General features: G+C 40.0%; 1 protein-coding gene across 6 annotated transcripts in view; it reads right to left on the reverse strand.

Moving 5' to 3' along the window:
• ARHGAP24 (Rho GTPase activating protein 24) overlaps positions 1 to 17,265 on the reverse strand; it is a 544,676-nt gene that overhangs the window by 58,181 nt on the left and 469,230 nt on the right. The window contains exon 1 of one of the 6 annotated variants that reach the window (XM_065914156.1): positions 9,734 to 10,757. The exons of the other annotated variants lie outside the window; for them this stretch is intronic. Coding sequence (XP_065770228.1) covers positions 9,734 to 9,848 — 115 coding nt within the window. The 5' untranslated portion in view covers positions 9,849 to 10,757. Of the gene's footprint in view, positions 1 to 9,733; positions 10,758 to 17,265 lie in introns of those variants that run through there. 6 annotated transcript variants of the gene reach the window in all.

A 17,265-nucleotide genomic window follows, 5' to 3' on the forward strand; every position in this document is an offset into this window, starting at 1 on the left:
AAAATCTAAATAGCTTCAGGATTTGTGAGGTTCTTCCTTTATATACTCCATAGCTAGAGGCAGCCTGTGACATTACTGTGATCAGCAAAGTATATTCAAATTCTACTCATCGCATAAATAAATAAAATACAAAGCCAAACATCTTTAGACTCTCCATGGATTGTAATTATTCACTTTGTTCCTTGATTCCGAACTAAGTATAACACTGGCTGCAGTTTATCACTTCCTATCTTCTTGCTAATCTGTTACAATATTGCCTCCAACACCGTCATTTCACTAAGAGAGCTTTCAGAATAATTACCGATAACTACCTAGTTGCCAAATCATTGGACAGACTTAATTTTTGCAGTGCTTTAGGGTTCACTCCCTTTAAAACCATCAATCTCACTCTTCTTACTGATACTTCTCACATCTTATATAATTCTTGCCTTCCAGAATGTTCTTTTCAGTCTCCTTCTTGATTATGCAATCTACCACACCCTTCTTATAAGTTTGCTGGTCCTCTGGATTCTATGCACAGCTCAGCTTTCACCTCACTTTACACAATTTCTTTGTTGGATTCCAGTTAATCTCACGGTGTAACAATTATTCCCAGATTTGTATCTCAATCTGGACCCCTCTTGCACTGGATATCCAAGTGCTCATTAGACCCTTCAACATGGGTATCTCAAAACATTGTCAAACTCAAAATTTTTAAAACTGTCTGAACTATTTTTCTTCAAAATCTTTCATACTTCCTATAATCCTGATTTTGGTTCTCAGAACCAGTGATCCCCCCAAACATTTGAAGGGCCATCTGACAATAGACCTAGATTGCACTTTCCTTCACAACCCTCATTTAACGACCACAAAGGTCCCTTCCAAACTCATTGCCATTAGATCCTCAATACTTCTTAACTGACTTTTATAGTGCCAAGTTCCCAAGTCAGGCAAGTGTTGCCATAGTGATCGTCGTAATATTTAAATCAGATCATGCTACTTTTTTTGTGTTTAATTTCTTCCAATGGTACCCACTGGCTAACCAAGCTCATTTTCATGAAATGTGTGTGCTCAGCTGTGTCCGACTCTTTGCAAACCCATGGGCTGTGGCTCAACAGGATTCTCTGTTAATGGGATTTTTCAGGAAAGAATACTGGAGCAGGTTGCCATTTCATCTTCCAGGGGATCTTCCCGACCCAGGGATGGAAACTGCATCTCCTGCATTGGCAGGTGGATTCTTTACCACTGAGCTACCTGGCAGTCCTTTCATGAAATATAGTCTCTGTAATCCAGTCTCTGCTGCTCTATCCACAATTCAATCAACAGGCGTTTAGGTGGCACCCTTTCTATGCCGGGTACTGGGCCATATTCACCCTCATTACTTCTGCTCCCTCAAAAACAACCTACTCAGTAACGATGTTGAACTATTTGTTGTTTCCTATGTGTGTTATGACTTATTATATCTTTGGGTGTCCTGGTAGAACATAAGTCTTACTGTCAAGAGTCAGCCTAAGAAAACTTATCCTGAAAAATTCAACTCATATAATCTCGTATGTTAAGTCCTTATAAACACTCCCTCATACCCACCCCAGTCACAACCGTGTTATGTTTCTTCTTTAATTTCTTAACATATCACTTTCTAATTATTTATTTAGATCCTTATCCACACGGGACTAGTTTCCCACCAGTCAAAAAAGGATTGTTTAAAAAAAAAATGATTATACTTTCACAATTATTATAAGAAGAAAATAGTCTACATTTATTATTATTAAAAATGATGCTGGATAACAGTTTATACTACTATCTACTTTATAAACTGAAGGGAAGTTTGAGTAAATTTCTTAAGGTTCTGCAGACACAAGGACTGAACTGGGATTTGTGACAGATGTGAAGGACTCCAAGGCTCAAACTTCGTTCTATCATCGTGTCCTGGTATGAATGTTTGTGTCCCTTCCAAATATCTATGTTGAAAATCTAATTCCTATGGGAATGATTTTTGGAGGCAGGGCCTTTGAGAGGTGATTAGGTCATGAGTATCCCTTCCCCTTGGTGGCTCAGATGGTAAAGAATCTGCCTGCAGTGCAGCAGACCCATGTTCGATCCCTGGATTGGGAAGATCCCCTGGAGAAGGACATGACAACCCACTCCAGTATTCTTGCCTGGAGAATACCATGGACAGAGGAGCCTGGTGAGCTACAGTCCACGGGGTCACAAAGAGTCAGACATGACTGAGTGACTAACCCTTTCACCCTAGGTCATGAGTGCAAAGTTCTCATGAGTGGGTTGGCCAAAAAGCATTGGGTTGGCCAAAAAGCATTGGGTTGGTCAAAAAGTTAGTTTGAGTTTTGCCATAAGATGATATGAAAGACTTGAATGAACTTCTTGGCCAACCCAAATATCTTTATAAAAAGGACCCCAGAAAGCTCTCTCCCTCTTTTTCTTTCTACTCTTTGAAAATGTAACAAGTTGACAATCTGCAATCCAGAAGAGGGCACTCATTGGAACCCAATCATGCTGGCTTTATTTCAGTCTTTCAACCTTCAGAACCATGAGAAGTAAATTTCTGTTGTTTAGAAGCCACCCAGGCTGTGGCATTTTGTTATAGCAGCTTGAATGGACTTAGGCACACTCTCTTGTTCTCTGGAACTCAATACCAAAGTGGGTAAGGATTGAGTGTTCCATAAACATCTGTGGAATTAATGTAGGCATTAAAACAAAATACTTCACCCCTTCAATTAAAGGAAATAAATGAATAACTCCAAGGTAAAATGAAACTTATCAAGACTTCAAAAGTTGGGGTACTGATTTCTATAAAAAATTGAAAACAAAAAAGTCTTTGTTGATGAAAAAGGTACAAGTTAGCCAATTTCTTGGTCATTACATAAATTTTCTATTATCAACAATTTTTCAGTTTCCTGATGCTTCCATCCCATAGTCATAGAAAGAATTTCCTTTTACTTATATTTCTGCTTACTGCAACCCTGCTAGCAGAATAAGTCTTCCTATGACCAGGATTGTAATAATTTTCAATTAAAACTGAACATATGCCCATGGTAAATGGACAAATCAAAATAAAAGACATAGTACAGAACTAAGAAGCAAAGTCAGCCAAGGCTTACTTTGGTCTCTCACCAGCAGTTTCTAAGTGGCCAACAAACCTTACATGAACAGAAACCTTTGAATTCAAGAAGCTCAGAATCTATTTAACAACCAAGGAATTTGGTGAAGGCTTGACTCTCCTTGCCAGAATGGGGAACAAGGGAGAAAAATAAAGTCTTGAAATAATTAAGAAAGTGTAATAATGTGAAAATAGTATTGGTCTTAGACCAGCAGAATAATTAACAGAGTAATTAAACTTATCATTTACATCCAGGTACCAAGCCACAGAGTTTACATGCATTTTTTTATTTGACACTCACAGACATTCTACAAGGGCATCTCCCTTCTATAAACAGACTCAGAGATGCAAGGTGATCTAAAGTCATACAAACAGAAAGCAGTAGATCTGGTATATAAACACAAGCCTATATGATTCTAAAAGTCTTCCTTTTTTACTGGATTATATTAATTCAATTCAGACATAAATTTTTTCACAGGAACGCTGACCACTCTCTTAGGATCATGTAGTAGAAAATGCCTTTCCATAACTTCCAAAGATCAAATCTGATTTCAGGTAGTTCATATGAATCAGTGTCTTTCCAGATGAACCCATAGTGAGTCTTATTCAAAAGCTCCTCAGAATTCATACATAATTTGTTGTAGCGCTTTTTACAGATTAAATAATTAGTTTTCTTTATGCTTCCTTATCCTCAAGGAGGGTGTGAGCTCATAGACTCCAGGCAAACTGTTTTGTTTGCTTTCTCACTCCCAGAATCACTTGGTAGGTGATTCTGTAAAACTGTGATGTGTGAATTGATGAACTATTAATACTTACAGCACCATTTTAAAATTACATGGATTTAAATAGCATTCTGTTGGACAAGTCAATTTCCATAAATGTGATTATAATATCCAAAATATACAACTAACTTAAAAAAATTTTGGTTGTATTCATTATTACTATAAAGATATTCTATTCTGTTATTGCCTATGAACTAGTAGGTTATAATACTGTAGGTCACCAGTTTGCAAAAAATCTTAAATCGTGGATTGAAAAGACCTATTGCAGTTTCTAACTTTCAGAAGAAATAAACAAATATATATATATAATATATATATGTAAACACACAGAGATACACACACACACACACACACACACACACATATATATCTTATCACAAATGTGTTTAAGAGCACTTGAAGATAGCTATGAAGATAAAGTGGCCTGATGGTAGCATGCAAGAAATATAAGGGAGGACTTCCCTGGTGGTACAGTAGATAAGAGTCCATCTACCAACGCTGGAGATATGAGTTCGATCCCCGGTCCGGGAAGATTCCACATGCTACTGAGTGCTCTAGAGCCCAGAAGCCGTGACTACTAAGCCCACGTGCCACAACTACTGAAGCCTGAGCCCTAAAGCCTGTGCTCCAAAACAAGAGAAGCCACCAGCAAAACGTCCACGCACCACAACTAGAGAGCAGCCTCCACTCCCTACAGCTGGAGAAGAGCCCACGCAGCAACGGCGATTCGGTACAATCAAAAGTAAATCAATCAATCAATTTAAAACAGTAGATATAAGAAGAGTAAAGAATACAAGAGGTGAACAGAGACAGCCTGATGAAGAAGTGAGAGCCAACACTGACACGAAGTGTGGATAGACTGCAGAGGAGGGACAAGGACAGAAGCAAAGCAGTGGTGTAGGAGATAGGTTTGGGGAGGAAAGTAGGGCCAGTCTGGGGAAGTGGGAACAGTTGGAATTGCTTAGAAGGCTTTGATAATTACATGAAATAGTCAGCACAGCCTTCTGGGAGCAACAGGAACTCATAAAACACTTCTGAGCTGTGGAACACTGCTTAATAGTACTGTTTCAGGAATGCCAGTTGGATGACCCTTAGCAAATTAACTGTATGTTATAGAAATGTGTGAACAATCTTGAGGGTAAAAAGAGGTGAGGATAGATGCTGTCTTGAAGAGTCACTTCTAAGGTTAAAATTTTGTGCTTCTAAGATGCTTGTTCCTTGGAAGAAAAGCTATGACAAACCTAGACAGCATATTAAAAAGCAGAGACATCACTTTGCTAACAAAGGTCCATATAGTCAAAGCTGTGATATTTCCAGTAGTCAGTCAGGTATGGATGTGAGAGTTGGGCCATAAAAAAGACTGAGAACTGAAGAAATGATGCTTTCAAACTGTGGTGCTGGAGAAGACGCTTGAGAGTTCCTTGGACTGCAAAGACCAAACCAGTCAATCCTAAAGGAAATAATACTGAATATTCGTTGGAAGGACTGGGGCTGAAGTTGAAGTTACAACACTTTGGCCACCTGATGTGAAAAGCTGACTCATTGGAAAAGACCCTGATGTTGGGAAAGATTAAGGGCAAGAGGAGAAGATGACAACAGACGACAAGATGGTTGGATGGCATCACTGACTTAAGGGACATGAGTTTGAGCAAACTCTGGGAGATGGTGAAGGACAAGGAAGCCTGGCATGCTGTAGCCCATGGGGCTGCAAAGAGTTAGGCTCGACTTAGCAACTGAACCACAACAACAATTTACAATAGCCAGTACATGGAAGCAACCTAGATGACCATTAATAGATGAATGGGGATAAAGAAGATGTGGTGCACATATATTAATACAATGAAATATTATTCAACCTTAAAAAGGAAGAATTAGAGTCAGTTCTAGTGAGATGGATGAACCTAGAGTCTGTTATATTAGTGAAGTAAGTCAAAAAGAGAAAAATATCATATATATGGTATCTAGAAAAATGGTATTGATGAACCTATTTGTAAGGCAGCAGTAGAGACGCAGACATAGAGAACAGACTTATGGACACAAGGTGATACAGAGAGTGTGAAATGAACTGAGAGAGAAGCATTGAAACATACACCACAATATGTAAAACAGACAGCCAGTGGGAATTTGCTCCATGACCCAGGGAACTCAGTCTGGTGCTCTGTGACATCCTAGCAGGGTGGGATGGGGTGGGAGGTGGGAGAGAGGTTCAAGAGGAGGGGATATATATAAATATATATGGCAGATTCATGTTGATGTACGGCTAAAAACAACACGACATTGTAAAGCAATTATTCTGCAATGAAAAATAAATAAATTTTTAAAAAGTCAGTTGTGTGCTTGAAACAATAAAGGCACAAACAATGAAGGTGATGGAAACAGAAATGAAGCTGAAAGTATATAAAGAAGGAAAAAGCAATATGTTGCTGCTCAGTTGCTAAGTTGTGTCCAACTCTTTGTGACCCCACGAACTGTAGCCCTCCAGGCGCCTCTGTCTGTGGAATTTTCCAGGTAAGAATACTGGAGTGGGTTACCCTTTCCTTCTCTGGGAGATCTTCCCTATCCAGGGATCTCTTTCATCTCCTACATTGGCAGATGGATTCTTTACCACTAGTGCTACCTGGGAAGCCCACAGAAGCAATATGGCATGACCATTAAATTGTTATCAGAGATGGAAATGGCAACTCACTCCAGTATTCTCCCCTGGGAATTTCGTGGACAGAGAAGCCTGGTGGGCTACAGTCCATGGGGTTGCAAAGAATTGGACATGATTTAGAGACTAAACAATAACTAAATGGCTATGGTGTGTGTGCGGGGGTTGGGGGTGGGGGGACAACTGGGGAATTAATGATGACTTATCTCCAAGAAGAGAGCAACTCGAAAAAAAGACAAGATAAAGTTAGGGCTTAAAATTGTACTTTAGTATGTCCTGTGAGCACAGCAATCGTAAACCAGCCAGCCCTTTCTGACTAGATCCAAATGACATCAGGATCCAAGATGCTACGCACCCCCAGGTAATCAAAAGATCAGTTATGCTCTGTATATTCGATATTGGTCTTATAGAGGTAAAAAAATAAAGTTTCAAATAGGTAAAAAATACATTCTAACCTTTATCTCAGTAGAACACAAATCCAAAACACCACTTTCCCCAGCTTCCTGCCCGATAGATGGTTTACATCCCCTTGATTTTTAAAACCACTGGGAAAGTATGTTCTGAGACCCTTGTGTATGTAAGTGTGTGTGTGTGTGTGTGTGTGTGCACATGTGCTCAGTTGCTCAGTTGCGTCCAACTCTATGTGACCCCGTGGACTGTAGCCCACCAGGCTCCTCTGTCCATGAGGATTTTCCAGGCAAGAATACTGGAGTGGGTTGCCGTTTTCTCCTCCAGGGGATCTTCCTGACCCAGGAATGGAATCCATGTCTCCTGCATTAAGAGGCAGATTCTTTACCACTGTACCACCTGGGGAGACCTTTATTCGTACCCAGTACCCAAAGAAAGAAACAGAGATGGAAAGAACAGTAAAGGACCCAAGAGGTCCGAAAGAGAAAGGATGGCTGAGCAGCGAGTCCCACTGGCACAGTATAGACACTGCAATCACCCCACACCTCTGGAAACTTCAGCTCAACCCTCCTCTGCATTCTGAAAGCCTTTTCATTCTGTCACCCTAGCCAGGACAACAGAGAGAATATGTTTTAAATATGGATCAGGAAAAGCAGACATGTCACCACTTTTCACTTCTGGATGCTTTCCCATGATTCCTGAAAGGATTTCAGGGGATGCTTTCTAAGAGGCTTGAGACAGGAACTCCGAAACCCCCATCCACTTCTAGAACTCTCAGGGCACCCAGGGGATGACACAAAGAACAAAATGACTCTTTCTTAAGGTAGTGTGACTTGGGAACCTGGGGTTGAAAGAAAAGTTCATTCTTTTCAGGGCAGGACCTTGAGTAAAGATCTAACACTCTCTGCTGGACGCTGCTGCTGAAGGGACTGGCCAGTGCAGCACAGAAAACATCTCACAGCCACAGCCTGGCACTTTTTCCCCCAAAGCCTCACTGCCTAACTGGCTGAGCAGTGACCTGGGAGAGGCTGGTATGCAGGGCTCAGCAGAAGGGGAGACGGAACTTAAACAACAGCTGAGTGCTTCCGGCACCTCTCCTCTCACAGTGACCAGAATGCGGTTTTGTCAATTAAAAATCTGTTAATCCTTGACTCAAATGCTGAACATTCCTCAGATTACTAAGACTTCGCAGAGGCAAGGACAATCGTTTAAAAATAGCCCACGGGAGATGATAAATGGACGCCATTCCCACTCTGTGGCTGCCCTTTGCCAGCCTGCCATTTTTTTTTTTTTTTTTGCAGTGCCTTGCTGATATTTCAGGAGAGAGGGAAGGGGGCATAATGAGTAGCAGGGCTAGCCAGGATTCTTGGAGATGTGCTATAGCTCATGACAAGACAGAAAGTGAAAAACATAAAAAAGCCCACTTTGTGTTTCAAAGATAAAATTGTTCCCAGGAACATTCCATGTTAAAAATGAGCAGCGATAACCTGGAAATTAGACCTTCTCTCCTTGTTTGGATAAACCCAATTTAGTTGCTGATGGGTGGAGGGACCAGAAGAGGGGATGTCCTTGAAGCAATGAATTCCTAGCTTTTTTTAGTTTCATTGTCAATTTCTCTATCACTGATGCAATCTTACAGTAACCACAAAATTTCTAGAGATCTGTAAAATATGAGACGCATGTCTCATTTAATTGTGGATGAGGGAGCAATATAAATTAACACCCAATTCCTTGCTTATAATATATGATAATGATTACAACCAGATATTAATTGCTCAAAGGAAAAAAGTCAGAAGGAACGAGGTTTAGTTTTTAAAAGTTCCCACTATATCTTGCTTTAAATATGGCTTTTTTCTTCTATTTTTTGTTAATTACTAGATAGAGAATGTTAATCAATGGCGGGTAAATCAAAGAAAAAAAGGGAGAAGGAACAACATTAGATGTTACTCAAATCAGCTCCTGATTAAGTTATTAACTTAGCATTCATGACTTTAAAATTATAATAACCTAGTTCCAAGTTAAATAATAATTTGATTTAATTACTTCCATTTTTAAGTCAAAGGGCATTTTAAAATATTTTGATACATAAACATTTTCTAGAAATATTCTTTACATGTATTTTGTACCCTTTAACTCCCCCTACACAAGTCATTTCTGAAACAGTTTCTTTTACTGATCATAAACTTATATTTTCCCACTGCTTGTTCCTGATCGTTCATATCTTTGCCCTCTCCCAATGCCACCTTCTGATGTATTTGCAAAGTCAAGGTGACCCCTATTTCTAATCAGTGTTAATCAATATGATTGAAAGCCTCAAAAGAGTCACTACAGATAAAGTGATTACTAAAATTTTCTCATTAGGGAAGGTGAGGCAAGGGCAGGCAGACAGAATCAAAGTGATCTGATGGGAGCACGGGACAGGGACTCAACAGGAACTCATTTCAAGGGGGAACGACAGGGTGCTGGCTGCGGGTCTGGGGACAGCCCGAGGCAGCCTTGGCCCCTCCCCTCGGCATGGTGGGGCCAGCTTGCTAGTTTCCAGCTGTCAAGGTGATCCCATAGGACCACCGTTCTTTAAGCCCCGCCCACCCGGCCCATTCACAGGCAGTAACAAACAGATCAATAGGCGCCTCCAGAAATAAGTACGGACAAGCAAAACCACCTATCAACCACTCTAGTGCAGTTTTAAACTCTTGGTTTCCAAACTCCCATTTTATCTGAGCATAAACTGATTTTAAAGCATCAGAAAATATCTGTACATTTTTTTTAAAGGATATGAACATATTATCTACCTACCTTTCCGAAAACTAAAACATCGCTTGATTCTTCTGTATGTAGTTTTAGGAAGGAAAGGAGTAGACGCCAAGGCACCCGAGGGGCGCTCCCCAGTATTTCGGTCTTCAGGCATCATACAGGCCCAAAGTTCTGAACCCGGTTCAGGCTTCCTTTAAAACCTGCCTCTGGGCAATCTCAGGACCCCACAGCCTCTCCGCCTCATGTTTGTTAGGTTTGAAATGCTGTTTCCTAGAACTTGAAGATTTTGATCAGCCAGGTCCTGGATGGGGGATGTTACCCCCTCTCATTTACTTCTTTTTTGCCCCCCCCCCCCAAAAAATAATAATAATAGTTTCCTTTTCTCTTGACTAATCCCGAGAGTTCTGGAGGCTGTTTCTTTTTAAAGTTTCTGCAGACATTCCAAAATGTCACAGCAAAAAGAATCACAGCAAGGAAGCTGCACCTCCCATTCAGACAGCAGGATTGTTTAATTTTTTTTTTAATTGAGAACTGGCTTCTCAGCTGGAACTGGGGGGGACTGAGGTTCCCCTGGAAAGGTCAGCAAGTAGGCATGAGCTGGGGGCAAGAGGAACAATGACCACAAGTCCCTGAGGGATATACTTCAGGACCGTCCTTGCGGGCTCCTTTCATCTGAGCAAAAGGGGAGGCTGGTAATGGCACCTTCTCCAGAAGGCATTTCGATGCATGAGAGATTCTTTTCAAAGAACTCCCTGGGTCCTTTTACAGCACCCCTCAGCCTTTGATGCTCTCGGCGGGCTTCTCCCTTCTGTCTGCAAACTCCCGGAGCTCTCCAGGGAATCGCCACGTCAGAACAGCCCAGTGCCCAGTTCCAGGAAGGCTCCTCGGAGGATCCCTGCGGGAGGCAGCTGCTCGGGGAGCTTTTCCCCGCCCTCGTCCCGCTCCGGGTCCCCTTTTCTAGTGGGAGCCGGGCGGGAGCTGGCCGGGCTGCAGCCGCCGTCGCCGCGCCGTGGCTGCGGCTGCCTTCCGCGCCCGTGGTCACATGCAGCAGGTGCAGTCACAACAGTAGGAGGGGGAGGAGGGAGATGCCACGCGGCCGTGTGAACCCCTGGTTTCTTCCTCTGACGTTGCGGCTGCCTCCGCGGGCGGCTCTGTTCCTCTACTACATACCTTTACGGCTGGCTGGCTGCCTCGGCCCCAAACCAGCCCCACGGGGGGTCAACTTTTTGACCGTTCCCTTCTGCATTTATTCCCTTCCTATACAAGAATTATTTATTTATTTTTCCAGGTACTTTGCCACTGAATCTACTTATGAGTGCTGACCTCAATGTGCCTATCATTAAAACCTATGGGTGTAAGGACTTCCCCGGTGGTACAGTGGTTAAGACACACCTTTCAACCCAGGGGGTTTGGGTCCCATCCCTGGGACCCAGGGGAACTAGGATCTCACATGCCTTGTAGCCAAAAAACCAGAACATAAACAACAGAAGCAATATGGTAACAAAGCCAATGAAGACTTTAAAAATGATCCACATAAAAAAAAAAATCTTAAAAAAAAATGCAAAAAATATGTGTGTGTTTATATACACGTGTGTGTGAAGCAGAAAAATATTCAAAATGTAGCAACAAGGAATCTGCAAGTATAACCACAAAACAAGCTAACTCCTTTACATATATATATTTATTTCTAATTAAAGTGGGTTCTTATGTGTGTTTATTCATTTATATATTTACTTCTCTGGCTGTGGTTTGAAAATTAATCCTGTTTTTATATCTTCCCCAGCTCTTGCATGCACCCGCTGCACCCCAGCCCCACGTCTACCAACCCCCTTGGTCCTAGTCACTGAATAATTGACTCACTGGGTTAATCATTCACCCACCTGGCTGTTCCATGAGCAGATTTGGAATGCTAGTGCTTTAACCCCAACTGACCCCTCACTCTGGGTACCTTCTGAGCCTTTCAGCAGGAGTGTTAAAAAAGCTGCGAGGAATACTACAAAGGTGCTCCCTTGAGAAGCTTCATCATCATTACTCTGACGAGCATGCCTAGATAGGAAAACTTCTGTCGGGAATCATTATTATTTCTGTCCCATGGTTCAAACATTGTTTTTGTTTTCTCTGTCACAGCAGGATGCTAGGAAAATAAGGAACTGTGACATATATAACTCAGTCCACCAAGACAGTGGAAGTGCTGGAGGTAGGCACCTTGGTGGCTGAAAGCATCTCTCCTCTGAGCCTTGGTATGGAGGGAACACATGTAATCACAGGACTTTGGAGTTGGACTGAAGCTTAGTTGAAACATTTTTTCTCCAGTGTTATTTCGCAAGTATGGAAACTAGAGGTGGGAGTAACACCACTTATGGGAGATCACACAGTGGTCTGTGTCAGAGGCAAGACCACAGAGCTTCTTAATTAACCGCTGCTTGCCCACATGCTGGTTATTCATCATGAGAATTACATTCAGTATTTTTACTGCCTTGATACATCTCTGACTCAAGGCTTTTCGTAAGGGGACAGAAATATACAGGAAGAACCCGTTTTAGTTAGTAGCTAAAATTAGGCTCTGCATTCAGATCTAATGAACAATTAATGGAATTCTCACTCTCCCCAGATCCCAGGCTGGGTACCTCCATATACACTGCCTCAGAAGCAGTGAAAAAGGAACCCAGAGAAAAAAGACAAAAACAAACCAACCAGACAAAAACAAAGCCCTAAAGTTTTCCAAAGTTAAATACATGTTTTGACATCCCAACTTTTGGATTTGACTTTTAAGCAGACACCATGTACTTCTCAGTTGGCATCATAAATAGGGAAGCAACAGTTTTGGGGGAGGGAGGTTAATCAGGTAACAGGAAGTGGAGGTATCTAGATTCAATACTGAACTAGGTTACTAGGCTCTGCTGTTAAGAGAGGATTTCTCCTTTTTGCGTATCCACTGATTCCCTGCCTGCATCTCAGTATTCATCATGAGTTTGTTGTATTTCATAGGAAGAAACACCAAAGTCCTATATTTTATGATTTTCACTTAGCTTTTAATTTATAAATATTATGGTTACTAGGCTCTGCTGTTAAGGGAGGATTTCTCCTTTTTGCATATCCACTGATTCCCTGCCTGCATCTCAGTATTCATCATGAGTTTGTTGTATTTCATAGGAAGAAACACCAAAGTCCTATATTTTATGATTTTCACTTAGCTTTTAATTTATAAATATTATAAATTCCTCAGGTGTTGCCTATATTTTAATTAAAAGTCCAGTATAAAAACCATAAAGAAGAAATATTTTACATGTATAAACAACCTGAACAAGGTAAGCTCCAGTGCCTCATGAAAACCTGTAACTATTTAAAAACACAGGCTGTCAAACTGCAGTTACAGACATTGATTATCATAATTGCTTTTCATTGGAGAATACATTTCCCTTTCCTATCTTCATCATAGAATCCAAGATCATTAATCCCAAATAAAAACCTGCTGGCTTCCAATCTCCTTCCCACTGCTCAAAGATTGTTGTCATTAATTAAATGGCATCCATAAAGACTTTTGGAAGGTGACTTTTCACCCTGACTTATCATAGTCTATGTAGCACCTGTGGATACATCTTCAATGTATTTATTGCAAAGAAGGCATTTCATTGTCTATAATTGCAGTTCCCCCATCCCAGCCCTAAGCAATCAGTAATCTACTTTCTGTCTCTATAGATTTCTCTGTACTGTATTTTCACATAAATAGGACTATAGTTCAGCAGTAAAAATTTGGCCTGTAACACAAGAGATGCAAGAGAGAGAGGTTTGATCTCCAGGTTGAGAAGATCTCCTGGAGAAAGGCACGGCAACCCACTCTAGTATTCTTGCCTGGAAAATTTCACAGACAGAGGAGCCTGGTGGGCTGTGGCCCATAGTGTTGCAAAGAGTTGGACATGACTAAGCAACTGAGCATGCATGTATATAACACATACAGTTCCTTCTGACAGGCTTCTTCCACCCAGCATGTTTTCAAGGTTCAATTGTATTGTAGCAGGTATCAGTACCTCATTCCTTCTAAGGTTGACTAATCCATTGTATGAACATACCACTTTCTGTTTATCCATTAGTGTATTTCCACTTTTGGGCATTTAGGAATAATGCTGCAATAAATATTGATGTACAAGCTTCCCAGGTGGCACAATGGTAAAAAATCTGCCTGCCAATGCAAGAGACGCAGGAGATTTAGGTTTGATCCCTGGGTCAGGAAGATCCCCTGGAGCAGGAAATGGCAACCCCCTCTAGTATTCTTGCCTGGAAAATCCCATGAACAGAGGAGTCTAGTGGGCTCCATGGGGTCACAAAGAATCGGACACGACTGAGTGACTGAGCACACCAATATTGATGTACAATTTTCCGTGTGGACGTACATTTTCATTTCTTTTGGGTATATTCCTAAGATTACAAATGTTGGGCCATATGGTAACTCTATGTTTAATCATTTGAGAAACTGCCCAAGTGTTCCAAAACAGCTACATTTTACATTCCCAATAGGAATATAGGGAGGTTTCAATTTCTCCACATCCTCACCAATACTTGTTAGTATTGAACTTACTGATTCCAGCAATCCTACTGTGTATGAAACAATATCTCATTGTGCTTTTGATTTTTATTTCCTTGATGACTAATAACACTGTGCATCTTTTCATGTGCTTATTTGGCTATTTGTATATTTTCCTTGCAGAAATGTTTATTCAGATTCTTTGCCCATTTTAAAATTAATTCTAATTGAGTCAAAATTTTGATTTGTCTTTAGTTTTGAGTTGTAAGAGTTATATATATATATTCTGGATACAAGTGCAAAATCAGATTTATGATCTGGAAATACTTCCTCCCATTCTATGGGTTGTCCTTTCACTTACTTGATGGCATTAATTCAGATATTTTTGAAGGACTCAACTATACTCATTCTACTTATCATACTTTTAAATACTCTTGTTTTTTATGTACTGAATAATATACTATCAATAAAACAGGGGCTTGTAATTGTGGGCTTCCCAGGTGGTGCTAGGGGCAAAGAACATGCTTGCCAACGCAGGAGACATAAGAGACGATCCCCTGGAGGAGGGCATGGCAAACCACTCCAGTATTCTTGCCTGGAGAATTCCATGGACAGAGGAACCTGGTGGGCTATCGTCGCTACGGTCACAAAGAGTCAGACAGGAATGAAGAGACTGAGCACACGCTCCCACAGTAAAAGTAACAGATCAGACTATTGTGCAAAAAAGCAGGAAGAGGCTCACTACTCAGAAGACACAAAGTTTCTTCCTACTTACATTACTAAGGATATGACACTTGAAAGTCATTCTTTCTCTCTGGGTCTTAATGACCTAATCTACAAAATGTGAGGTTGAACTAATGGAGTGATTTTAAAATATTCTTAATCAGTGAAAAACTTATTTTTAAGGAAGTACTAAGTGGAACCCCAATATATAGGATAAAGGAATTCTCAGTCACATAAATTTATTATTTATTGCCAAGATTTATAATATTTTTAAAAAAATTAATCAGTAAGTATAGAGCAGCCACATTAATACAAAATACGACATTTTTGGTGATCTTGATCCTTCTATCAGGATCAACATCAGTTTGGTTCTGCATTCTGTAATAACTTTAGGAAATTCTGACTTTAAGATGAGTCACAAAAGATTTCTTGCAAATTGAATGAGTAAGAGCTTGATGTGTAATCTCCTAACACTCTTCAATTAAACAAAGAGGGCAAGAGAAGATTTATTCTTCAGAGTATTGTTTCTATTCTAAGTGTTCTATGTTAAAATAGATCTCTTTAAAAATAAATTTGAATCAAGCATTTGCAAAATTTCTGAAGCATATCCCATAGGATAAAGAATGTAAACCAACCAATTACTAGAGTTGCAGGTTCATAAATTTGAAGACTAATACTTAAGAACCAAGATCATTTGTGATACCCCTGGGATGACAGGACTTGTGGCCACTGATTTGGTGAAGTAAACTGGATCTCATTCGTTTTTCTTAAGAAAAGGACAAATGGAAGAGGAGGAAAAGGGAGAAAGTAACACACTTGATGGAAATAATCCCTCAACAAAAATACCATTTTCTACAGATATTAAGAATCCTCCTGAACTCTGGAGTCCCAGAAATTTGATAATGGAGGGGAGAAGAGAGTCTTTAGAAACAACATAAACTTTGAAAATACATATCCTTAGTATTCCCCATAAATCCTTGACCCTGAAGGTAACAGCACATGTATCTCTCACGAATAATCATGAAGACCTCTCTGCTAAGGCACCAGGATGGAGTCTTAGCCCACCAGCCTCTTCAAACATTTTGAAGTCACTTATTGGCCATTTTAGTATATGAATAGGGTGACCATACAAACTGCCATCCAAATGAAGACACCATGAGAGCAAGAGGTAGCACTATCAAAACTTAGCCTGGGATAACAGTTGTAAACAGTTGTAAACCACAAACAGTTGTAAACCCAGGCAAACTGGGATGAATGGCCAACCTCTCTTTTTCCCACTTCATGCTAAAGGACCAACAATTTTCAGACATGTACCACTGCTTTTATAAAATATCAACACATCTTCCATGAATCTTCACTTGTTATAACTTTAACCTGACTTTTCAACTTTCTAAACTAAATTTTTGAAGTTATTTTAAAATATATTGGGGTCAGTCATTAAGAAGCATCTGATATGTTAAGGGAAAAACATTTCACATCTGAATTCAGGGTGCTGACAATACACAAAAGAGAATATAAAATTAATACAAAAGTTGCAGTTGCTTTATTAAATACGAATTTGATTTATGCCATCTATTTTAACTACATCAACATAAAATAATTAGGTTTTACATTCTTAGAAATACATGTTAGTTATAGATGAATATTTTGGGGTCCTTATTTATTTGTTCCATTTACTGAATTTTCTCTTGAAATATGTTTTTCTGTTTATATTATTCTATTTTATAATACTTGACAGAAAAGATCACATCTTTTATTCTTCTTTCCTCTTTTAGCTCTATTCATAGCACCATATACCTCATTCTTCATATATGTATTCTTTACACTATATAAAAAAATTTTTTTTTTTAAAAATTATGCAATCCACAAATGCTTTCCTGATTTCAAGGATTTTTTTTTTTTAAACTCTGTTAATTAGCAGATTCTCTTTCAATGCTTTGCCACTTCTATTTGATACCACTGAGCATCTGGGGGCTGAAATCTCATCCAAAACTAACAGACAAAATATTTTTTGTCCTGTATCTACATGCTATTAACTAATCCACATTTATGGTATCAGGGTCATAAATATTGTTAGTACAATATAAAAAACAACAATCTAAAATAAAACTATTATCTCTTTCTATAATTCAAAATATTCATGGAAGAAATTTGGTTACTAATGATATTTGATTCAAATTCCCACGTGGTGCTGGGGGTAGAGAACCTGCCTATCAATGCAGAAGACATAAGAGACACAGGTTTGATCCCTGGGTTGGGACGATCCCCTGGAGTAGGAAACGGCACCCTGCTCCAATATTCTTGCCCAGAGAATCCCATGGGCAGAGGA

This window comes from Muntiacus reevesi, chromosome 22 (genome assembly GCF_963930625.1).
Source record: "Muntiacus reevesi chromosome 22, mMunRee1.1, whole genome shotgun sequence".
Taxonomy (NCBI): domain Eukaryota; kingdom Metazoa; phylum Chordata; class Mammalia; order Artiodactyla; family Cervidae; genus Muntiacus; species Muntiacus reevesi.